Source organism: Mobula hypostoma, chromosome 13 (assembly GCF_963921235.1).
Source record: "Mobula hypostoma chromosome 13, sMobHyp1.1, whole genome shotgun sequence".
Lineage (NCBI taxonomy): Eukaryota > Metazoa > Chordata > Chondrichthyes > Myliobatiformes > Myliobatidae > Mobula > Mobula hypostoma.
This window is the reverse complement of record NC_086109.1, coordinates 94,203,777-94,229,622: the sequence shown is the minus strand read 5'-3', so window position 1 is coordinate 94,229,622 and position 25,846 is coordinate 94,203,777. Positions and strand designations below refer to the sequence as shown.

The 25,846-nt window shown below is 42.5% G+C and overlaps 2 protein-coding genes across 3 annotated transcripts in view; one reads left to right on the top strand and one right to left on the bottom strand.

Annotated features, from left to right (window-relative positions):
* LOC134355792 (eukaryotic translation initiation factor 3 subunit J-like) overlaps nucleotides 1–24,250 on the top strand; it is a 44,461-nt gene extending 20,211 nt beyond the window's left edge. Inside the window, exons 5-8 of the mRNA XM_063066208.1 lie at nucleotides 665–779; nucleotides 14,118–14,282; nucleotides 15,019–15,092; nucleotides 21,479–24,250. Of these exons, the coding sequence (XP_062922278.1) occupies nucleotides 665–779; nucleotides 14,118–14,282; nucleotides 15,019–15,092; nucleotides 21,479–21,595 (471 nt within the window). The 3' untranslated portion in view covers nucleotides 21,596–24,250. The remainder of the gene's footprint in view (nucleotides 1–664; nucleotides 780–14,117; nucleotides 14,283–15,018; nucleotides 15,093–21,478) is intronic.
* Nucleotides 24,251–24,265: 15 nt separating this feature from the next.
* spg11 (SPG11 vesicle trafficking associated, spatacsin) overlaps nucleotides 24,266–25,846 on the bottom strand; it is a 208,412-nt gene continuing 206,831 nt past the window's right edge. For both annotated transcript variants that reach the window (XM_063066206.1, XM_063066207.1), the window contains 2 exons: nucleotides 25,438–25,589; nucleotides 24,266–24,453 (listed from right to left, as the gene is read on the bottom strand). In XM_063066206.1, coding sequence (XP_062922276.1) covers nucleotides 24,273–24,453; nucleotides 25,438–25,589 — 333 coding nt within the window. In that variant the 3' untranslated portion in view covers nucleotides 24,266–24,272. The remainder of the gene's footprint in view (nucleotides 24,454–25,437; nucleotides 25,590–25,846) is intronic.

Genomic DNA, 25,846 nt, shown 5'->3' with positions numbered 1-25,846 from the left:
GGAACAACACCTTGTATAGCCTTTGGATAACCTCCACCCATGAATATGGATTTCTCAAAATTCCAGTAATGACCCCTCCTGCTCCCCAATTACCCATTCCCATTTCCCTCTCTCACCTTACTTCCTCCCCATCACCTCCCTCTGGTACTCTTTCCCCTTCTCTTTCTTCCATGGTCTTCCCTCATCTCCTATCAGGTTGACCCTTCTCCAAAACTCCCCACCCCCCCCCCACCTTCTTACTCTGACTTCTCCCCTTCCTTTCCAGTCCTGATGGAGGGTCTCTGCCCAGAACATGGACTGTACTCGTTTTCTTTTTTGCTGCCTGGCCTGCTGAGTTTCTCCAGTAATTTGTCTGTGTTGCTTAACGTCTTTAACCAGTTTAGGTCCATACTGGACTCCAGCATAACAGCAACCCTGCTGACGCTCAAGTGTCCTTGGCCTAACGTGCTGCACCTTAGGCTCTCAATCAGCGGTTCACAAAAGCTATCCATCCCCACCCCCCCGCGGATATAGCTAGGGGTGGGCAAAAGGTGCTGCCTTCTGTCCCAAGAGTAAAAGAAATTAGAATATGTACAATAATGTGGGAAAGTAAGAATTTAGCTGATCAGTTTGCTGATGTTACTGTAGGCACTTCATATTATAGCAGTCTAACATCTTTCTTAAGTCGTTAAAAGCGCAGGAACCACCCGTGCTCTCTACAGAGGAACAACTAGCAGAGAAACTTCGACTAGCGAAGCTACAGGAGCAGGCAGACTTGGAAGTTGCGAAGGAGACATTTGGTAAGCTGGCAATAAATGCTCTTTAAGTTAAATTTGGATACAGTGTTATTTGGATAGCTACTTGTTGATGGAGTATCCATGGTGATAGTGTGGCACTGCATGTGTGTCTAGTGCTTTCTGACATTATTGCGTTCTGTTTTCAATTGATTTTCAGTAAAGAATTGCTAGAACGGCCCTGCACAACAGTTGCCTTGTCTTTCATACTCTAGCACAGTATTGTTAACAGATCCAGTTAGTGTGTAGCTGGTGACTGATTTGTTCAACTCGGCTAAGATGACCCAGAAGATCCCAACTTTAATCCCAGATCAGTTCAGAATTAACCCTTGTTAGCCAAGGGAATGGAAGATGTAAAGATTAAAGATTAGCTTTATTTATCACATGTACATTGAAACCTACTATGAAGTGTGTTGTTCATGAGGGTTGTGCTGGGCAACCAACAAGTGTCATCATGCTTTTTGGTGCCAACATAGCATACTCACAACTCACTCACCCTAACCCTAACCGTACATCTTTATTTCCCTTGTCTGATAGTTATAACCGTATAACAATTACAGCATGGAAACAGGCCATCTCGGCCCTTCTAGTCCGTGCCGAACTCTTACTCTCACCTAGTCCCACTGACCTGCACTCAGCCAATAACCCTCCTTTCCTTTCCTGTCCATATTGCTATCCAATTTAACTTTAAATGACAATATCGAACCTGCCTCAACCACTTCTGCTGGAAGCTCGTTCCACACAGCTACCACTCTCTGAGTAAAGAAGTTCCCCCTCATGTTACCCCTAAACTTTTGTCCTTTAACTCTCAACATGTCCTCTTGTTTGAATCTCCCCCACTCTCAATGGAAAAAGCCTATCCACGTCAACTCTATCTATCCCCCTCATAATTTTAAATACCTCTATCAAGTCCCCCCTCAACCTTCTACACTCCAAAGAATAAAGGCCCAACTTGTTCAACCTTTCTCTGTAACTTAGGGGATGAAACCCAGGAAACAGTCTAGTAAATCTTCTCTATACTCTCTAAATTTTGTTGACATCTTTCCTATAATCCGGTGACCTGAACTGTATACAATACTCCAAATTTGGCCTCACCAATGCCTTGTACAATTTCAACATTACATCCCAACTCCTGTACTCAGTGCTCTGATTTATAAAGGCCAGCATACTAAAAGCTTTCTTCACCACCCTATTCACATGAGATTCCACCTTCAGGGAACTATGCACCATTATTCCTAGATCCCTCTGTTCTACTGCATTCTTCAATGCCCTAACATTTACCATGTATGTCCTATTTTGATTAGTCCTACCAAAATGTAGCACCTCACATTTATCAGCATTAAACTCCATCTGCCATCTTTCAGCCCACTCTTCTAACTGGCCTAAATCTGTCTGCAAGCTTTGAAAACCTACTTCATTATCCACAACTCCACCTATCTTAGTATCATCTGCATACTTACTAATCCAATTTACCACCCCATCATCCAGATCATTAATATATATGACAAACAACACTGGACCCAGTACAGATTCCTGAGGCGCACCACTAGACACCGGCCTCCAATCTGACAAATAGTTATCCACCACTACTCTCCGGCGTCTCCCATGCAGCCACTGCTGAATTCATTTTACTACAATATTAATACCTAACGATTGAACCTTCCTAACTAACCTTCCGTGTGGAACCTTGTCAAAGGCCTTACTGAAGTCCATATAGACAACATCCACCGCTTTACCCTCGTCAACTTTCCTAGTAACCTCTTCAAAAAAAATTCAATAAGATTTGTCAAACATGACCTTCCACGCACAAATCCATGTTGACTGTTCCTAATCAGACCCTGTCTATCCAGATAATTATATATACCATCTCTAAGAATAATTTCCATCAATTTATCCACCACTGACGTCAAACTCACAGGCCGATAATTGCTAGGTTTACCCTTAGAACCCTTTTTAAACAATGGAACAACATGAGCAATACGCCAGTCCTCCGGCGCCATCCCCGTTTCTAATGACATTTGAAATATTTCTGTCAGAACTGGTGCTATTTCCACACTAACTTCCCTCAAGGTCCTAGGGAATATCCTGTCTGGACCAGAGACTTATCCACTTTTATATTCCTTAAAAACGCCAGTACTTTCTTTTTAATCGTCATAGTTTCCATAACTACCCTACTTGTTTCCTTTACCTTACACAATTCAATATCCTCCTTAGTGAATACCGAAGAAAAGAAATTGTTCAAAATCTGCCCCATCTCTTTTGCCTCCGCACATGGCCGTCCACTCTGATTCTCTAAGGGTCCAATTTTATCCCTCACTATCCTTTTGCTATTAATGTAATGGTAGAACCCTCTGGATTTATTTTCACCTTACTTGCCAAAGCAACCTCATATCTTCTTTTAGCTTTTCTAATTTCTTTCTTAAGATTCTTTTTACATTCTTTATATTCCTCGAGCACCTCATTTACTCCAAGCTGCCTATATTTATTATACATATCTCTCTTTTTCTGAACCAAGTTTCCAATATCCCTTTAAAACCATGGCTCTCTCAAACTTGTTACCTTTCCTTTCAACCTAACAGGAACATAAAGATTCTGTACCCTCAAAATTCCACCTTTAAATGACCTCCATTTCTCTATTACATCCTTCCCATAGAACAAATTGTCCCAATCCACTCCTCCTAAATTCTTTCACATCTCCTCAAAGTTAGCCTTTCTCTAATCAAAAATCTCAACCCTGGGTCCAGTCCTATCCTTCTCCATAATTATATTGAAACTAATGGCATTGTGATCACTGGACCCGAAGTGCTCCCCAACACATACCTCCGTCACCTGACCTATCTCATTCCCTAACAGAAGATCCAACACTGCCCCTTCTCTACTTGGTACCTCTTTGTATTGCTGCAGAAAACTATCTTGCACACATTTTACAAACTCCAAACCATCCAGCCCTTTTACAGAATGGGTTTCCCAGTCTGTGTGTGGAAAATTAAAATCTCCCATAATCACAACCTTGTGCTTACTAGAAATATCTGCTATCTCTTTACAAATTTGCTCCTCCAATTCTCACTCCCCTTTAGGTGGTCTATAATACACCCCTATATGCGTTACTAGACCTTTCCCATTCCTCAGTTCTTCCCAAGTAGCCTTCCTAGACGAGTCCTCTAATCTATCCTGCCAAGGCATCACTGTAAGATTTTCTCTGACAAGCAATGCAACACCTCCCCCTCTTGCCCCTCCGATTCTATTACACCTGAAGCAACGAAATCCAGGAATATTTAGTTGCCAATCACACTCCTTCTGCAACCATGTTTCACTAATAGCTACAACATCATATTTCCAGATATCAATCCATGCTCTAAGCTCATCCACCTTTCTTACAATGCTCCTAGCATTAAAATAGATGCATTTAAGAAACTCTCCATCTCTTACTCTCTGTTTATCCCTAATGGTGCAAACAACTTTGTAATCTTTTTCTTCCTTCTCCCCTACATCTTCGGTCTGAATGCTCCTGTTCTCTGTATCCTGCCTATCCTCCCTCAAACACTGTCTACTAGCTTTCTCTATTTGTGAACTAACCTCCTCTCTCCTAGTCTCTTCAATTTGATTCCCACCCCCCAACCATTCTAGTTTAAAGTCTCCCCAGTAGCCTTCGCAAATCTCCCTGCCAGGATATTGGCCCCCCTAGGATGCAAGTGTAACCTGTCCTTTTTGTACAGGTCACGCCTGCGCCAAAAAAGGTCCCAATGATCCAGAAACTTGAATCCCTGCCCCCTGCTCCAATCCCTCAGCCACGCATTTATCCTCCACCTCATTCCATTCCTACTGTTACTGTCGCGTGGCACAGGCAGTAATCCCGAAATTACTACCTTTGCGGTCCTTCTCTTCAACTCCCTTCCTAACTCCCTATTTTCTCCTTTCAGGGCCTCTTCCCTTTTCCTACCTATGTCATTGGTACCTATATGTACCATGACCTCTGGCTGCTCACCCTCCTACTTAAGGATATCTTGGACGCGATCAGAAACATCCCGGACCCTGGTACCAGGGAGGCAAACTACCATCCGGGTCTCCTGACTGCGTCCACAGGATCGCCCATCTGACCCCCTAACTATTGAGTCCCCTATTACTTCTGCCCTCCTCTTCCTATCCCTACCCTTTTGAGCTACAGGGTTGTACTCTGTGCCGGAGGCACGGCCAGTGTTGTTTCCCCCAGGTAAGCTGTCCCCCCCCCATAGTACTCAAACAGGAGTACTTATTGTCAAGGGGCACAGCCACTGGGGTACTCCCTAGTACCTGACTCTTCCCCTTCTCCCTCCTAACCAGTATGGGGAACCTAGCAGCTGAATAGCCCGCCCACATGAAGAAAAAATTAACAAACTTGTAACTTTGGTTGCAACATTTAGGAGAAGTTTTGAGAAGTACACGGATGGGCTATGGTCCAGGTGCGGGTCAATGGGACTAGGCATTGTAACAGTTTGGCACAAACTAGATGGGCTGTAGGACCCGTTTCTGTGCTGTAGTGCCCTTTGTCGCTATGACACTGTTTTGTTGTTGATGCCTTGTCACTTGGTATGTTCTATCTCATTATGTTTTGTATTGTTCTGCTGAGTGTTGTGGGTATGCTACTTTGGTGTCAGAATGTGGTGGGGTGACACTTGAGGGCTGCCTCCAGTGCCTACTGGGGTGAGTTAGTTGTTAACGTGAATTCTACTTTTCACTGCATGTTTCAATGTACATGTGATAAATAAATCTTCATAAATAAATGCTCATGAGAAACAGCTAATTGTGCTTCAGATATTGACTGAAAAAGGGGACCTCAGCAGATCCCAGGAAAGAAAGGGCAATGCCTATGGAGGAGCATTTACTGGCCAATTGGCCACTCCTCCCCTCTTCATTGGCTTGTTATTGTTAACTGGAATGAACCTTTATAAAAATGTAGCTATATATGGAAATTTTGTAGGCTGTGGAGAAAAGAACGGTGTGGAACTGATTGGATGCCTCTTTCAAAGTTCTGGCACAGGTACTAAGCCCTGAACAATGAATTTTAAATAGTTGGTGTACAATGTGGTGCAGTTCCACTGCTCTGCTATAGGTGGAGCTGAAGTACCATGGAAGCAGCATTGATGTTTGAAGTCAGAACTTTTTATTATGTCTGTTGGCAGTTAATTGCATCTTTGACTTTTGAGTGGTTCAATATGCAGGAAAAATGGTTTTCTATTGCCTTTACTTCATATGAGTAGCCTCATTTAATAAGAGCAGTATCTGTCCATTCTGATTTTCCTGGTCCAAAGCTGTGCTGCTACACTTTACTTAATCATTTAAGCACATTGTTGAAATAGAATATCTCAGCTTTGGCATTTGGTGTTATACTTACAGCATTTTATTATAGTAGTGTACTTCTGTATACACTCAGTGGCCACTTTATTAGTTAACTCCTCTACCTAATGAAGTGGCCAATGAATGTATGTTCATGGTCTTCTGCTGCTGTAGCCCATCCAATTCAAGGTTCGATGTGTTTTGTGTTCAGAGATGCTCATCTGTGCACCACTGTTGTAATGTGTGATTATTTGAGTTACTATCACTTTTGTGTCAGCTTGAACCAGTCTGTCACTTCTCCTCTGAACTCATTAATAAGGCTTTTTTTGCCCAAAGAACTTCCGCTCACTGGGTTTTTTGCTTTTTGCACCATTCTCCATAAACTCTAGAGGCTGTTGTGTGTGAAAATCCCAGAAAGGTCAGCAATTTCTGAGATGCTCAGACCACCCCGTCTGCCACTAACAATCATTCCACCGTCAGTCACTTAGATCACATTTCTTCCCCATTGTGGTGTTTGGTCTGAACAGCAACTGAACCTCTTGACCATGTCTGCATGCTTTTATACATTGAATTGTTGTGTCACGATTGGCTGATTAGATTATTTGCATTAACAAGCAGGTCTAGAGGTGTACCTAATGAAGTGTATGTTCAGAATGGTCAGCTGGGTTTTGGAATTAGTGTAGGCTTTACTAAAGAGTCAAGGAGTTTACAACAAAGCTTGGGACTTTTGCTACAGTTCTGGACTTGCCATTTTATTTATTTCGAGATTTTATTCAGGGAAGAGTCTGTGCCAGTTCCAGTGTACTCTTGCTGCAAGAAGATAGGATCACTGATGGCATATGAGAGTCTCTCAGTTCATGATGAACCTAGTCTATCCTGTTTGAACCTGGTATAGTCTTCAAGGACAAATTGTGGGACCAAGTGAAAATAGAATTAGATGTTTACAGCCTTTTCTGTTTGGAAAAGCTGAATCATTTTGTACCAGATTCCATTTTCATTGTTATTAAACTATAAATTAGCCCCTTTCAGCTGCTTTCATGGAAGTACTTTTTCCTGACAACCATTGATACACAATGTCTTGTCTCTAGGTTCTAAATAGCTCGGGTAATCTAATGAGTAACTACACCATGCTCACCAAGAAGATTTGGATATCTTGTGTACTGTTGTAACATGCAGAGAGCTACAGATAGCATTGATTGACTTGGTGGGAGTAGAGGAGTTGGGTGGGTATAATTAAGAACCAGGTTGTCTAACCCCTTAGATTAATCTGATTTCCTGTATGTTGCCCTTGGGGGAGTTGAAATAATGATTGTGGTAGTTTCCCCCAAACCTCTCAAGAACCAGAACTGGTTAGAATAGCTTATTATTTTAATTGAATATTTGGAGATTGAATTGAGACCTTCGCAAGTCCCTTCTTCTGTCAGCTTGTGGCAACTGGAAAATCAGGGAACTGAAAACCTGAACACCAAAAAACAATCTACTGATGCTGGCAACCTAAAATTAAAATACAGGTCGCAGGAAATACTCTGCAGGTGGGCTGCATCTGTGGGGAGAGAAACAGAATTAGTATTTCAGGTCAGAACTATGTCAGAGTTTGTTCTGACTAAGGTTTTTGATCTGGAATGTTAATTCTGTTTTACTTTGTACATATGTAGCTTGACCTATTGAGTGATTTAAAAACAGTGGGTTGCTGTGAAAACCTAGTTGTTCTATCAATACTGTTCCAGGATAGGAAGCCTATTTCAGTGTTCAAACCCATTCCACTCAAAGGGTTGATGTTTCCACAGCTGTTCCTGTACAAGTGCTGGAGTTTCAAATTTTTAGAACTTGAGGTTGGTAGATTTTTGTTAGGTAACCACATTGAGGAGTATAGAACAGTGATATACATGAAGCTGAGGTATTGGTTTAGTAAATTATAGTGCAGTGTCAAAGGGCAGACTGGCCGAGTCTTGTTCACATGTTCGTAAAGGACCATGGCATGTATAGACAGAAGATGCTGGAACCTCGAGTAACAAACAATCTGCTGGAGGAAGCAGGACAATGAAATTGTTGATGGTTCAGGACTGAAACATCAACCTCGTTAGTATAGTGGTTAGTATCCCTGCCTGTCACACGGGAGACCGGGGTTCAATTCCCCGACGGGGATCCACTTAGAAAAATAGAGGGCTTTGGGTAAGCCTATGTAGTTGTAAGGTAGGGACATGTTCGGCACAGCTATGTGGGCTGAAGGGCCTGTATTGTGCTGTAGGTTTTCTGTGTTTCTCTGAATGGCAAGATTTTAACCCAAAACATCGACAATTCTTCCTTCCCCTGCAGATGCTGCTTGATGCTGAAGAATTACTCCTATCCTATTGTTTGTTGCTAATGGCATGTGTACGCACTAGAAAAATCAATGGACAGAGTGGCTTCTGGAGCATAGAACTTCTCATTAATGACGTTGTTGTGAGGGTTAACAAGTTGGTTACTTGGAGACTGATTGGTTGGAGGCGAGGCATGAGATGGAGTCCCCAGCACATGACATGATTAGAGTGGGCAGTACTACCAGGGTGAAACGTACTGGCAACAGGTCATATAGAAATAGAACACTACAGCACAGAAACAACATACATCAAAGTTGCTGGTGAACGCAGCAGGCCAAGCAGCATCTATAGGAAGAGGCGCAGTCGACGTTTCAGGCCGAGACCCTTCGTCAGGTCAGCACAGAAACAGACCCTTTGGCCATTCAGACAAGTCCCATCGACGTGCACGCAGACCATAGCCCTCCATACCCTTCCTATCCATGTACCTACCCAACTTTCTCTTAAATGTTGAAATCAAACTCACATCCACCACTTCCTAGCAAGCTGGCAGCTTGTTGCACACACTCTCGTGCTCTTAATTGAAGAAGATCTCCCCAGGTTGCCCTTAAATATATCACTTTTCACCCTTAACTGATAGCCTCTAGTTCTAGTCTTACCCAGCCTCAATGGGAAAACTCTATCTATATTCATAATTCTATGTACCTCTATCTAGTCTCCCCTCGTTCTCCTGTGCCCCAGGGAATAAAGTCCTAACCTGTTCAGTCTTTCACTACAGGTCCTCAACTCCAGATCATTTTTCATCCTCATCCCCTAATGCTGGAAGGATGTATAAACAGGTTTGACTTAGAATGGTTTTGAGGTAGTTGGAGTCAATGGAAGTCAAAGTGCTCTAAAACAAGGAGCCTTTGAGTTTGAAAATTGGTAGGTAGTAAGGCTTAGAGCATAGAATGTAGAATACTACAGCACAGTCAGGCCCTTCAGCCCACAAAGTTGTGCTGAACTTAATATATACTCCGTGTAATTCCATTGCCCCAAACAGATCTCCAGTTTTCAGATGTAGACCAGTTTTGCAGTTGGTTGAGGGATTATATTGAGCAGCACATATAAAATGCTGGAGAAACTTAGCAAGTCAGGCAGCATCTACGGAAGGGAATAAACAGTCGGTGTTTCAGGCATTAATTGTTTATTCCTCTCTGTAGATGCTGCCTGACTTACTGAGTTCCTCTAGCATTTTGTGTGTGGCGCTGGATTTCCAAGATCAATCTAACCCATCCCTCCCACATAGTCCTGATGAAGGTTCTCACCCCAAAACATTGACTGTTTACTCTCTTCTATAGATGTTACCTGGCTTGCTGAGTTCCTCCAGCATTTTGTGTGTGTTGCCTCCCACGTAGCCCTCCATTTTTCTTTCATCCAAGTGCCTCCAAGTTTCTTAAGTGTCCCTAATATACCTGCCTTAGCTTGTTAATACCCTGCTAAGTTAGTTTGGGTGAAAAAGTCTGGTAAGCTTTCCTGTGATATTAAACGAGGGTATTGGGAAAATTAAATTTTCTTACTTCAAGATTTAAGTTTCAATTTCCATACAGATGTAAGAAAATTAAGCATGTTTTGCACATCAGGGATTGAGCCCAGGTCATTGCAGGGGGGATTGTGGTGTGTGACCTTTCAGTAATTTGGCAGCATTTCTTTAGGAATTATGGGGAGCAAAGTGTGCTTTTTGCATAAAGCCACTTAAAGGTTCACAGTCCTTGATCCCTAACAGTAATAACAAGGAACCTCTTTTAAACACGCTGAAAGAAATAATGGGAAACAGATTAGTTATTGAAGTAAACTCTCTTCTTTGTAATTCAATGGGCTTTAGGTTCCTGAAACACTTCAAATTTTCCAGAGTTTTGAACATTGGTTAATTCTGAAAGGGAATAGCCACTGACTCATGTCATCAATTAACTTCACTCTTGATGTTGGCTGCACTCAGATCCCCCTCTGAGCTGGCTTTGCTCATGCTTCGGACTGCATGTGGGAGGATTTTTTTAAGCATTTGTTTGTGCTGTAGCCTGTGAGTTTGTGCCATTATTTCCTAGGGAAGGCTGAGCTTTGCTGTGAATAGTTACTGGCTGAGGAAGCTGAGGGGAGAACCACAGAGAATTATGTTCTGCTTTAGGAAGGAAGTTCTACTCTGCAATGTTATGGGTGCCCAGGATAAAACTGGTCTTAAAATAAAGAACCTCTACAGAAAGTGAACTTTCTTTAATATAAAGTTTATGTAAGACATTCTTTGTTTCACTGTTGGGTTTAAGTGACCCAAGGTAAACACTTGTATTAAGTGTAGGGGTTGGGGCTTGGTGCTTCATAGACTCGACAGCTCCATGTGGTGATTTGATCCTTTGCCCTTTCCTCGGGTTCTTTGCTGCTCGTTACCATTGGTGGACCGGTGTAAAACCTGATAAGCCTAGAAGTGTTGGGTCTGACATCTTACAGGGTCTCAGCAAGTGAAGTCATGGCTGTTAAAGGTGAAGTGATGAAGTGAAAGGTGAAGTAATGCTTCAGGGATAGTGGATCAAAGTGGAACTTTCTATGAATCAGTTGTAGATGCATCACAAGAAGCTCATGTCCAGCTAATGAAGGTCAGTAGCATGACTGGACATATAGTGAACAGGACCCAGTCAGACTGTCAACATCAGAAATATGCTGGCTCCTTGTTTTAGCCTCAAAATACATCCCAATATTGGCATCCCTGCTCAGCCACTTCCTATCCTGTCATGATAATTACAAACCACGCAGCTTTTTCTCTGCTGCGACAATTTTCCTTCATCCTTACACTATGTAAAAATCCATTAATTACGAATTTGTTGTAAGAGTGTTTGGGAACTGAACAGAGAAGAGTGTGCAAGAGTCCAAGGTCTGCAGAGTGCCGAGGAGAAGTGCTGCATATTGTGATCTGACAGCCACCTTGGGCTGTGAAATGACCTTGTGGCACACAAGATAAATCTGGGTCCCCTTGCCGCTGCTGCATCCTAACTCATATATAAATCATTGCCACAATAACAAGATCTAAAATGCAGTGGATTCCTGTTTATTGGGCCATTGGTTAATAGGGGTAGCTGCTTGTTTTGGGCAACTCTTAAAAAACAAAAACAAATCAAGAAAATTGCCAGGATTCTCTTTGTTTATTTGGGACAAGATGCCGCTTAATTTGGGCAAGAGAGTTGCCAAACATATTCTAGCTAGCTTTAGTTGCTTGCACTTGTGTGGCCGTTATATGCTACGCTGTTACATACTTAGAGTGAATAGTTTTTTAAGTAGTGTCAGTTGTGTGTGTTCGTGTTCAAAAAGAGCGATTTTTGTCACTGATAGTTCGTGAGAAGTAAGCAGTAAGACAATTACGAACTGTTTTGCTCAGTGCAGTCTCAAGCATTCAGGCTTAGAGATGCCAGAAACTGCCGGGAGTGAAATTGAAATGATTTCACTACTTCAACAAGTTAGAAAATGTAAAGAATTTGAAGGTAATGGCAATCATCTTGAATATTGCAATGAAAATGAAGATTTGGAAGTTGCAGTTGTCTAAAGCATATGAAGGCAGTCCATTATCTGCACTAGGTGCTGATTTTGTTCATTGCGTACACTGGATAACTGCCTCTGACGATAACTAACCGTTTTGTAGTACTATAGAAGTAATGGTAGTGTTCCAATTTGTTCTTGTTTTATTTAAGCACATAATTTGTTACTTAGTTTGTCTTTTTTTTTAAATACCTTTTTTTTAAACTATTTCCATGAAACTTCAGTTAATTGGGGCATCTGCTTAGTTGGTTCCAGTGTGTCCCAATTAACTGTAATCCACTGTAGTTTGTAATAAATTTTTATATGATGAAAAGATGAACGAAATTGTGGCAGAAAAATATCTGCATGGTGTGTAATGGGCATGACAGGATAGGAGGTGGCTGGGTAGGAATGCCAATATTGGAAAGTATTTTGTGGCTGAAATAAGGGCCCAGCATATTTCTGACTGGGGTCATTTTCACTGTGTCCAGTCACATTATAGGCCATCACTGGCTGATGTGAGTTGCATGTGGTCAATCTACAACTGATTCATGCAAGCTCAACTTTTGAATGAAAGAAAAGTGGAGGGTTATGTGAAAGAAGGGGTTAGATTGATCTTAGAGTAGGTTAAAGAGTTAGCACAACATGGGCAGAAGGAGTACAGAAAAAATTACAAGGAGCAGCTGAGCTATAAGGAAAGGTTGAATAAGTTAGAACATTATTCCCTAGAACAGAGAAGATTGAGGGGAGATTAGACAGAGGTATACAAAATTTTGACAGTTTAGATAGGGTAAATGCAAGCAGGCTTTTTCCACTCGGGTTGGGTGAGACTGTAACCAGAGGTCATGGGTTACGGGTGAAAGATGAATTGTTTAAGGGGAACATGAGGGGGGTAGTGAGTGTGGAACAAGCTGCCAGCACAAGTGGTGCATGCAAGCTCGATTTCAATGTTTAAGGGAAGTTTGGATAGGTACATAGATGGTAGGGGTGTGGAGGTCTATGGTCCTGGTGCAGGTCGATGGGAGTAAGCAGGTTGAATGGTTCAGCGTGGATTAGATGGGCCAACGAGCCTGTTTGGTGCTACAGTTATCTACGACTCTGTCACTAAGCTTTGTGATAGGGGTTTGCTGTCCTTGTAATTTCTGCTGACTATAAGATTCTCAGTGAAAGCAAGTGTTGGTGTTGCTGAAAGTATTAACATGCATGGCGTCAAATCAAATCATCTCCAAAGGGTCATGTAATGAGTAGACTTTGTCCTGAAGTTGAATCATCATCCTCCAAGCAATTTGGTACAATATCTTTGTATAAAGCTTATGTTGAAATTTTATGTTGACGGATAGAACATAGAACAGTACAGCACAGTACTGGCCCTTTGACTCTTAATGTTGTGCCAACCCTTTAACTTACTCCAAGATCTATCTAACTCATTTATCTTGCATAGCCCTCCATTTTTGTGTTATCAACGTGCCTATCTAAGAGTTTCTTAAATGTTCCTAATGTACCTGCCTCGACCACCACCCTGGCAACATGTTCAACACACCCTCACTCACTTTTTAAGAAAAAAGCTATCTTACTATCTTTGACGTCTTGGCCCCCCCTCCCCCCAAGTTGTTTCCACCAAAACGCTTTAAAATGATGCCCCTTTGTTATTAGCCATTTCAGCCCTGGGATAAAAATCTCAGGCTGCCCACTTAATCAAGTCAAGTCAAGTCGCTTTTTATTGTCACTTTGACCATAAACTGCTGGTACAGTACACAGTAAAAACGAAACAACGTTCTTCCAGGACCATGGTGCTACATGAAACAACACAAAACTACACTGGACTAAGTGAGAGAACACTCACTTAATCTATGCCTCTTAGCATGATCTTGCATTGCTTTGAATTTGTGGAAGTTTGTTGCTGTGGCTGATATTTATCTATTGGCGAGCAGCAGAAACATCACATTGATTTATAATTTAGTTGCTCTTTTTGAGACTTTGCCTATTTGATGCTGTACTCTGTAAATATACATTTGGGTGTAACATATTTTAAGATTCTATGAATCTGTGATGGCCTTGGTCTCATTTCCTTTCCTCATTGGGTGGGGTGGGGTTTTTAAGCTTTTTCACTTTGCTTTCTTACTTGGGGGAACTGGAATTTCAAGATCTGTCCAATTAAAAATAAATGCTGTTTCATATTACTTTCCCCCATCAGGCATGAACAATGTAACACAGTTTGGAATTGACTCCATGTGCCCGTCTACTAGAGAAGACTTTGCAGAATTTGGAAAGCTCTTGAAAGAAAAGATTACACAGTTTGAAAAGTCTCTATATTATGTGGACTTCTTGGAAACATTACTCAGAGATATTAGCCTTTCATGTAAGTTGATTCAGATCGTTCTGCTAGTTTGTATATTTTGGACATTTCCAGATGCTGGTAACAATCCTGTGTCTTCTAATGAAGACCCCTTCAGTTTTCCAGATTCAAAACATTGAAATTCAATATGACCAAAACGATCTGCCTCCAGGGTAATTTTGGGCTTAACCCTCATTTAGGATTCAAATTGAGTAATGTATTCTGTTTGGGACTATATTGACAAAGTGGTATCATTGGAACAAAGAAGGATCAGCTGTTGTGTTTTATTGTTGAGGAACTGGATTTCACCCAGTATTCCATAGCACCTGCATGATGGATTCCAGGATACCACGGTAGTGTAGCAGTTAGCATGATCCCATTACAGCTCAGAGCGTTCCAGAGTTCGGAGTGGAATTCCGGCACCATCTGAAAGAAGTTTGTATGTTCTCCCCGTGACTGCGTGGGTTTCCTCCCACATTTCAAAGACATAGGGGTTAGTGGATTAATTGGTCATTGTAAATTGCCCTGCGATTAGGCTCGGGTTAAATAGATGGTTTGCTGGGTAGTGTGGCTCACTGGGCCGGAAAGATGTATTCTGCACTGTATCTCTAAATAAATAAATTAGATGTATAGATACTAGGTGAGTAGATATTACTTTGATGGATCGCCCTGGTAGTATTTTTGGGTATAACGTTGAAATGTTGCTGGACCCATGTGTTTCTCTGGCGTTTGCTGAAGCTCTGTGATTTTTATTTTTCAGTGGAAGCTGATGACTTGAAAAAATTGAACAACTCTTTGACGACACTTTATAGTGAAAAAGTGAAACAGGAAAAGGTAAGGAAATAGTGTTCTCTCCACTTTCCCCACCCCATATCAGAGCTAAGAAAATGTTATTTTTAGGTTTTAAAACAGAGATAGGGGTTATAAACAACACACACATCAAAGTTGCTGGTGAACGCAGCAGGCCAGGCAGCATCTGTAGGAAGAGGTGCAGTCGATGTTTCAGGCCGAGACCCTTCGTCAGGACTAACTGAAGGAAGAGCTAGTAAGGGATTTGAAAGTTGGAGGGGGAGGGGGAAGATCCAAAATGATAGGAGAAGACAGGAGGGGGAGGGATAGAGCCAAGAGCTGGACAGGTGATAGGCAAAAGGGGATACGAGAGGATCATGGGACAGGAGGTCCGGGAAGAAAGACGGGGGGGGGTGGGCGGGAGAGACACCCAGAGGATAGGCAAGAGGTATATTCAGAGGGACAGAGGGAGAAAAAGGAGAGTGAGAAAAAGAATGTGTGTAAATAAATAAATAACGGATGGGGTACGAGGGGGAGGTGGGGCATTAGCGGAAGTTAGAGAAGTCAGTGTTCATGCCATCAGGTTGGAGGCTACCCAAACGGAATATAAGGTGTTGTTCCTCCAACCTGAGTGTGGCTTCATCTTTACAGTAGAGGAAGCCGTGGATAGACATGTCAGAATGGGAATGGGATGTGGAATTAAAATGTGTGGCCACTGGGAGATCCTGCTTTCTCTGGCGGACAGAGCATAGATGTTCAGCAAAGCAGTCTCCCAGTCTGCGTCGGGTCTCGCCAATATATAAAAGGCCACATCGGGAGCACTGGACGCAGTATATCACCCCAGTCGACTCACAGGTGAAGTGTTGCCTCACCTGGAAGGACTGTTTGGGGCCCTGAATGGTGGTAAGGGAGGAAGTGTAAGGGCATGTGTAGCACTTGTTCCACTTACACGGACAAGTGCCAGGAGGGAGATCAGTGGGGAGGGATGGGGGGGATGAATGGACAAGGGAGTTGCGTAGGAAGCGATCCCTGCGGAATGCAGAGAGAGGGGGGGAGGGAAAGATGTGCTTAGTGGTGGGATCCCGTTGGAGGTGGCGGAAGTTACGGAGAATAATATGTTGGACCCGGAGGCTGGTGGGGTGGTAGGTGAGGACCAGGGGAACCCTATTCCTAGTGGGGTGGCGGGAGGATGGAGTGAGAGCAGATGTACGTGAAATGGGGGAGATGCATTTAAGAGCAGAGGGGGTTATAAATTTCTTCAAAACATTCGGGTCACAGTTAAGGGGCATGTGTGGTTTGACTTGTTGTCCAGTACAGTCACCACTAAGGGATAGTTCAGGGAAAAGGTTCCATTTCAAAAACCAGATCATCAAGTTCTGGCTGATGTGGAAGGAGTGCTGTGATGTTGGAAGTGTTGTCTCTGGATGAGACGTTAATTATCTCCCTCACAACATCTTTTCACCCGACTTCAGTAGATGGCAATTAAACCACTTCCTCACCTACATTTACCCTGCATTCTTACTGTGAACAGCTCATCAGCAAGGCTGCTGGTTAACACAGTTCTCCACTCCTACAGCTTTCAATGTGTCTTAAATGTCTGACGTTCATAGATACACAAAGAACTACAGCTCAGAAACAGGCTTATTTGGCTTATCTACTCTGCTGAGTTATGATTCTGCCTAGTCCCTTTGATCCACGCCTGGTCCATAGACCTCCATACCTTACTCATCCACGTACTTATCCAAACTTATCTTAAATGTTGTAATTGAATCTGTTTCCACCAGGTGCTGACAACTTGTTCCACACTGTCACCAAGGAGTTTACCCTCATGTTCCCCTTAAACATTTCACTTCATCCTTAACCAGTGACCTCTAGTTCTAGTCTCCCACAACCTCAGTGGAAAAAGCCTGCTTGCATTTACCCTCTGTATACTGTTCCATAATTTTTACATCTCTATCAAATCTTCCCTTTTTCTCCTAATTCTGGGAATAAAGTCCGAACCTATTCAGCCTTTCCCCTTAACTCAGGTCCTTAAGTCCCAGCGATATCCTTGTAAATCACTGCACTCTTTCAGTTTTATTGATATCATTCCTGTGGGTAAGTGACCAAAATTGCACAGAATACTCCAAATTACGCCTTACCAACGCCTTAGACAACTTTAATATAACATGTACTCCAACTCCTGTACTCAATCCTCAACAGCGAAGGCTGATCAAAACTTAATACATAAATCAGACTTAAAATTTAAAAATTCAAAGATTAAAGTACTTCCCACCCTACGAGAAAGCTAAGCATTGTTTTTCCTCAATTCAGTTCTCTTAGAGGACATGGAAGTCTCAGTGGAGTGCTGATTTTCTGGGATTGCACTAGAAATTGTCAAAATGGATTATTAGGTTGCCCAACCTGGCCAGGAAATCCTCAGTATAAGTACTGAGTGTTTAAACAAGTAATGATATGACTTGTATGGTAACCTGTTGGCATTCAGGACCCTGCATTATGATCTTCCAGTGGTACTGTTGAAGCAATATGTCTAAATCCTCCTGCTCCAGGAAGAGTAAATAGGATCACATGAATTTATCTCCAGTTTGTATCTACCTGCTAGCTTTACAGTATTTAAAGCTAAGCTTGCTCAATTTGACACATTCATTAATTCAGAAGAGACTTGAGTTGTGCACTGCATCCTAAAGCTGTCATCCTTTTATGGCAGTCTTGTGGGTTTGGAAGGTTGGTAAAAGATAAAACATTACCCAACAGTTTGGAAATGGGGTAATAAGTGTGGGGGCATGATGATGATCCTGGCTGGTTCTTCGCTTGCAAAGATCAGGAGGGATCTTGAAGAGTAATGGCACGACCGTTAGTGACTGTGGAGGCCAATTCTGGATCTGCAGACTCTGGAACAGTAGGGACACCAGAACAGCTGGGATGTGCGTGCTTGGGTAGTAGGATCCTTCCGGTGTCTCCTGTTCTCTTCAGCAGTCGCTCTTCTGATTCCTCAAAGTTCTTGGCTGCTTCGTGGATCAGTGTTCTCCAGCAGTCTCTGTCACAAGCTAGCCGCTGCCACTCATTGACCTCGATATTTGCCTGAGAGAGCTGCTGCTTAAGTTGGTCTTTGTTTCTTTTGGATGAGACACCACGATCTCTCTTGCCTTGAGAGAGAGCTCCATAGAGTACTGCTTTTAGTAACCTGGAGTTGTTCATGTGAGACACGTGGCCTGACCAGCAGAGCTGCTTGAACAACAAAGTGGCTTCAATGCTTGGAAGTTGAGCCTTCTCCAGGACTTCATTGTTGGAGGCACGATCTTGCCAGCTGATACTCATGATAGAGCAGAGGCAACACTGATAGAAGTGCTCCAGCAACTGGATTTGCTTGTGGTACAAGACCCTGGCTTCGGAGCTGTATAGCAGTGTTGTGAAGATGGCCGCCCTGTACACCTAGATTTTTGTGGACCGGTGCAACTGGTGGTTCTTCCACACACATTTCTGGAGGCACCCAAAAACACTCTTAGTTTTGGCGAGTCGATTGTTAACCTCTGTTACCACCATAGCATTGTTGGAAAGGATGCTGCCTAAGTAGGTGAACTGCTCAACCATGGTAAGAGGGTGGTCGTCAATGGTTATCCAGCGTGGGTTGTAAACACCACGAGGGGGCTTCTAATGGAGGATCATTGTTTTCTTCAGACTGACCGTGAACTCGACAATCCTTGCAGCCTTGGCAAACTGAATGACTGCAGTCTGTAGCGCGTCCTCTGTGTGTAAGAAGAGCACAGTCTTCATATAGTAGCTCGAGAATGGGCTCTTGCATGGTTTTTGTTTGGGCGAGAAGGTGGTGGAGGATGAAGATATTTCTGTAAGTGTGGGACCCGATGTATATGGTCTCCGGGGTGGTCTCTATTGCTTCCCATAGCATCATGCTCAAGAAGAAACAAGGACTGTTTGATGAAAACAACGTTGAGATCAGAAACCTCCAGAAGAAACGCTCCTCCCATCAAGTGGTGCTGTCTAGACCCAATAACCATGCGGCCAAGGCAGAATGCAGTGGGCAGCAGCCTCCAAGCCAAACTGAGACCGATGCAAATTGATTGGTGGACTGCCCTAGCAGAATGAACGCAGCACTGTGCAGACACCAGCAACACTCGAGCCCTCTACGAATCACTGCACATAGGGTATGGTCCAACTCCTCAGATTCAATCCCCTCTATGCTCATCCTGCTGACAGACAAGGAAACTGTCACAAAGAGATGGACAGAGCACTACAAGAACCTTTTCGGGGTAATTGTCAGGTACAAGAAGCATCCATTGAAGCATGATGGCCAGTCAACTCTGGATGAGGTCAAAGCTGTTTTTTCTAAGCTGAAGCCCCAGGCATTGATGGGATCCCAGTGGAAGCGTACAAAATGGATGGAAACATACTCCTGAATGAACTCACAAACCTGTTCACACTCTGTCGGGAGAAAGGTTCAGTCCCAAATAACTTGAGCAACGCTGCAATTGTCTCCCTGTACAAGAGCAAAGGGGAGATACCAGATTACTCAAACTACAAAGGTGTTGCCCTGCTGTCCACTGCTGGGAAGATCCTTGCAGAATTCTCTTGGGTAGAATCATCCCTACCATTGCCGAAGGCAACATCACAGAGAGTCAGTGCGAATTCAGAATGAACAGAAGCACATCTGACATGATCTTTATCCTGTGCCAGAGACAGAAGTGTCCTGACAGAACTTGGGACTGTACATTGACCTGACCAAGGGCTTTGATACAGCCAGCTGCTATGGTCTCTGGAAGATTCTTTTGATGCTCAGCTGTCCCCTGAAATTCCTCACCATCTTGCAGGAGCTCCATGAAGGCCAAAGCAGTCAGGTTAAACACAGCAATGACCTGTCTGGCCCGTTCCCCATCAGTAAGGCTGTGTTTTGGCACCAACGCTCTTTGCCATCTTTTTTGTGGAGGTATAAAGCATCACATTACATTACAAAAGAATTGAGGTGAAACATCCTCAGGGCCAGAAACTGGGAATTAACATGGGTGAAATGTCAGTGGGAGCAAGCAGTGCTGAGTAAATATGGTCCACAGATGGACAAATGTGTACATTGTTTTACAATGCAATGTTAACTTCCTAGAGAGAGAAACTTAGCACAGACGCAGGCCCTTCAGCCCGCAGTGTGTGTGCTGATCAAGTACCAATCTGTACTTATCCCATTTCTGTGAACTTGACCTGAAGCCCATGTCTTAGTGAGGTAGGAAACTCTCCAGATACTTCACTGTTGTGAGAGGACAGGCAATGTGTCGAGATTTCAGCTACTTTTCTAGGTGAAATTAGTCTTCCTTGTAACCCTGTGAAACCTCTTCTTTCACCCTAAGTATAAGCCCTGTGGCTTTTGCTAAATACCTATAAGCAATTGATTTTATTACAGTAAACTCAAGGAGCCTCTGCAAAATGTTGGTTTGCATAAAATCTCTTCTCGTTCTAATGAGGCTGTTAGAAGTAGGAACGCTTAAAACATAGTGGAACTTATTTTGAGAGAGCATTGACATTGACTTTTGTGCTCCTTTTGTTCTGCCCTCTTGTGTATGTGGGTTTTCCTTGGCTGTCTTTCAGTGCTGTCCATTGAGTCCCTAGATCTGAAATCCCATTCCTGCTCCTTAACACTTTGTTTGAAATGTCCTGTAAAATTCGCTTCATTTTTCGTGCATCTGTCCTTGGGCTTGGTGTTAGTTCTTTGATATTAGTCTTATGAACTCTTGTTGGTACACGCAGGTCTACACACAGAATGCTAGAGGAACTCAGCAGGGTAGGCAGCATCTGTGGAGGGAATAACAGTCAGTGTTTCAGGCTGAGATCTTTCATCTGGATGGATGGGCTACCGAGTTCTTCCAGCAATTTTGTGTATGTTTCTCTGGATTTCCAGCATCTGCAGAATCTAGATCTCTTGTGTTACTATATTTAAGTAAAAAGATAGGTTGACTGAGCTCAGGTTTTTCTCTTGGTAGTGAAGGAAGGTGAGAGGTGACTTGATAAAGGTGTACAAGATAAGAGCCATAGATAGAGTGGATTGAGATAAAGCCAGAGGCTTTTTCCCAGAGCAGAAATGGCTAATACAAGAGGGCATAATTTTAAAGTGATTGGAAGGGAGTATGGGGGGGGGGGGCGGTGTCAGGCAGTTTCTTTATTTACACAGAGTGGTGAGTGCATGGAACACACTGCCAGGGATGGTGATAGATAGATACTTTAGGGGCATTTGAGACACTTACAAGGGCACATGTATGATAGAAAAATGGAGGGCTCTGTAGAAGAGAAGTGTTAGATTGATCTTAGAGTAGGTTAAAAAGTCAGCACATTGTGGTGGGCCGAAGCACCAGTACTGTGATATACTGTTCTATTTTTTTTCTCAAATCTCCCAGAGAGGAAATCTGACTTATTTTTTTCACACCCTTTAGCAAAACAAAGGCAAAAAGAAGAAAAAGGCTCCTGTGCTTGCAGGTGGATTTAAGGCAAATCTGAAGGATGATCTTGATGACTATGATTTCGCGCAGGAGTACGACGACTTCATGTGATCCCGTCCTCGTCACCAGGCTTCTTCCAGCATGTTTTTTTTTGTAGACTACCTTCTGCTGCTGGTTTGTCCCTGAGCTGCACAGAACCCTTGCATTGTTATGGGACTAGCTAGGACACTGGACACCCCATGGTAATATCAGCAGATTTTATTGCTGGTACCATAATTATGCATTGTTGCAGTCAGTGACAACATTCAGGTAGCACTGTGGAGAACATACCTGCATGGATTTGGGGTGGGTGGGGAAGAGAGCTATATATTTGAAAAAAAAATCTGGAGCCTTGGAGTGTATGACTCGGCCTCTCTATTGTGACCTGAGCTGACGTACTATCACGTTTATTGTGATACTCTAGAATTGCAGAGTCAGATTACTATTTTTAAAATTTCATGCATTTTGCCAGCTTTTCTTCTCTGAAACAATCTAACTAGAGAACCTGTTTTTCTGTGACATTATGGCTTTTGGCTTCTGGTTTGGTCTGCCTTAAGAGAACATGCCTTAGGTGTTCTCTCTGAATTGGGCTGATGGGGAGGAGCCATGTGACCTTCCTATGATGTTGCCCATTTTATGGCTGCGCCTTTGGGAAACTGAAGGCTTGTCAAGAAAACCCTTGATCATTTTAAGGTAGATGATCTTGTTGCTGTGAGTAGGAACTTGTCGTGTTCAGCCTGGTTGCCACATTCCTGCATTACAACAACAATGGTCAAGCACACAGCGTACCTCACTGGCCATAAAGCACCTTCGGATGGCAGAAGCCTATGCCCCTAAACAGGGATAAATTATTTTGTGGTTAGAGGAGGATTCATTCTTTGGGATTGGTGTCGTCACTTTGTGGATGGCTGTTGTGGGCAAAATCTTGTCACACTGACTACCACTTCACTGGCTTAGCTTGGGGAGGATTGGCAGACTGAACTGATGCCACTTGGTTTTCTAAACAGGATTATACTTTTTGGAGTCTTTGGCTGTAGGCAAGTCGGGGAAACACAGTGAGTCTTGAATGCTGCCTATTTGACTAGTCCTATCAGAGACCTGGCATTTTGTTTTAAACCATTTGTTGAAAGCTTTGGGTGTGGAAGTTGGCCCTTGCAAAGGGGTTTTGAATCAAGGATGCTAGTGAAGAGGGAAAGGGTGGGCTGTGGTGAAGAAGTACTCTTCAAGCCGGCCACTTCCAGTAATGGAACTGAATGCAGAAACTTCACTGAGAATGTGGAGGCAGAAGTAGTGATCTTCATTTTACATACCCCACTCTGGAGTTTTGGGATTAACTTCCTTGTGTGTAGTTACGGTAAGGCATGTGCTACTTACTCATCGTAACCTACCAGTCGTCCGTAATGGGTTGGAAGTGCTTGTAAGGTGGCATCAGTGCAGTATATGTTCAGTTTATTAATTTTAACTGCACTTTACCTAGATTTTGCATTGATCATGAGGTGATTTTACAACCCACTGTAATTTCATAGTATGGGAAATAATGCATTATTTTTAAAGGCCCCACAGAATTATTTTAGTTGGTGATTGTGCTTTTTGTGGTCTTCAACACAAAACAGCTTCTAGGAATAGCTCTTGTATTGTCCATCTCTCTACCCTTCCCAAATTTATTTTACAAAACACAATTTCTTACAGTCTATTGATCAGCACAACAGATGAGTAATTTATTTTTATATTAACCTCATCTGTTGCTGATTAGTTGGGAAGGCATAACTACATGTGAACATAATTGGACATTTGCTATTGCTATGTTTTGGGATAATAAATGAGTATTAATTATTTCCTGCATTGTTTTTCATGGCCTTCAGAAAACGTGAAACAAAGCTGGTTGTGCTTTAGAGGTTGCTTGTTCCCTGGAATTCTACTCAAATAGTTGTGCCTGACATCTGGGTTTTTAACTGCAAATTATTTACCTCTAAGAGGACACATGGTGACAATGCAGATTGAAACACGTTTCTTCAAGGTTTCATATCAAACTGCTGATACCAGCAGGCATACATGACCATTCACCCACTTGAGTGTGTATCAGCTGTAGGTAGTTTTGCCATCACTCTTACACAAACTTTCCCCTGCAGCTCTACCTTTTGCTCATTAACTTTCATTGGTGCACCCAAACCTCCATTTTTGACAGGTGATTCAATCCCCATGAAATCATGCTGAGTGCCTGCCTAGATATGTGTAGGTGAGATGGTACTAATGTGTGAAGTTTGTATTTTGCCATGCAGACAACAAATCTTAAGCCACACAATCTGAAGGGTGGCCAAATGCTGGAAGCTGGCAGATGCCATTTCTAGGTATTCTGTGCAATTTGTTCATAGCCTGAGATGGTGCAAAACAATGAAATGATGCGCGCAACAGAGAACGTTAGAAAGAATACAGCAGTTTTATTCATTTTTTGTTTCATCCACTGTATTTGGTGCTAGTGTCATGTTCTGGCTTGGACTTAAATTCACAATTGTTTAAGGTTAAATGCATGGTAGTCACTTTAATATCACTGAGAAACCCAGCCTGTACTGCACTTTGCTCAACTGCTGTTTCCAGTAGCAGCTTTACTTATACACTGGGTCCTCACTAAACATCCACTGAGAAATAGTGGAATTTCGGTCAATGTAAAAGCCAAACCTATATACATAATTACATTTTTTACAATCTGAACAGATTTTTTTTAATATGTATTAAGCTTCAACACAAGTAGCTAGCTGGCAATGCTGTCTTTCAGATAACATCTCGTCTGGGGTTCTTTAAGAAGCTTGTTTGCTACATCTGTGAAATTGTGCTCGTAAGCCATTTTGTAAAACAGGTAGACATCCTCACAGTGCTGAAGTAACCGCTTCAGGTTCTGACTTGCTCCGCCATCTCCCTTATGTTGTTTAAATCTGGAAGTATTAAAAAAAAAATAACTGTCAGAATTTCTAATCCTGCACAAGGAAATCCTTTATTTATTGTCTGGGTTCTCTTTCTACTGACTTCAAGACTAGAACTTCCTGTAGCCCAATGGATTTTTAGTTTGGCTTAATCAATCTTATTTTTAATCTCTGATCTAGGAATCAGCACAGACTTGTAAAAACTGCTTTTAAATACACAAGCTAAGACAATGGGCTGCAGTTTTATTTTATTTATTCAGTAATGATTGTGGATGCATGAGGCCTGAAATGGAAAAAATCCATGTTGGTAGGTCGAGATTCATTGGATAAAGACAGGTGTGAGCCACCTGTTATTTTATAATACAGCTGCTCCCCCAGGTTACAACAATGTTTGTTCCTGTGAACTGTTGGTAAGTCAGAAATGCAGCTGCAAGCCTGACAGAAGGTGCCCATAGCTTCACAGCAGTCAGCAAATCCATCCCATCAAGTCTCCTGAAAACTGAGGTGTATCTGTAACACGCTTTTATTTATTCTTTCCACTGACATCAGCGGATATTCTCATTCCAGAGTAACACCAGCAATCAAGAATGAATTTCTCCCACTTCACATCTGGTTACCCAGTGGGCTGAGTACCATCCAGTCTGTGAGCATGAAGCATTATTTACAGGGAGTCAGTGATTCAAATATTACATAGTCAGGCAGAAGGAATCGTGCCTCACAATAGAAGATGTGCTCATGTAAAGTCATTAATTCCAGTTTATTTAAACGGTGCAAATAACTGGCTTCCAAATTTTACTCTCTTTACCAATATTGTCACATTTCATTTTTTCCTAACTGGTTCAAAGGAATCTCAGTGTGTAAATAAACACTTTTCTCACCCCTTACAAATTATTTGTGTTTTCTTAGTCCTTGTGTTTTGTCTCACTTTTCTTAGTCCTTGTGTTTTGTCTCACAATTCTCTCTTTCTAACCAAATAGCTTTCATCCTAATACTCACTTGGTAGAAATCTCTTCAAACAGGCTAGGCTGTAGCTGGTGCTGTTGCTTAAACTCCTCCAGGTAGGCAAAATCACCAGTGACAATTACGTGCTGATACAGAACCTCTGCCCAATCAGGGATAAAGTCGTATGCCTCTGCAAGTATAGAAGCCTGGAAGGATAGAGAGAAGATGAGTTCTACAGTTAAGGTATGCGTTTCCATTGACCAAGAAGCAGCTAAGACTTGGCTTCTGTGACTTAGAGGTATCCTGCCGCTGTTGTAAATGTACAACTAGTCGCTAAGCTAGTTTAATTGTTGCTAGTAAAGATGTTTTCTCACAAGACTGTCATTGCTTAAAATTCCAACATGCCCCTACTAACAGCCTTTCCTTCATCTATGTGTCTATATAAGGATCTCTTAAATGACCC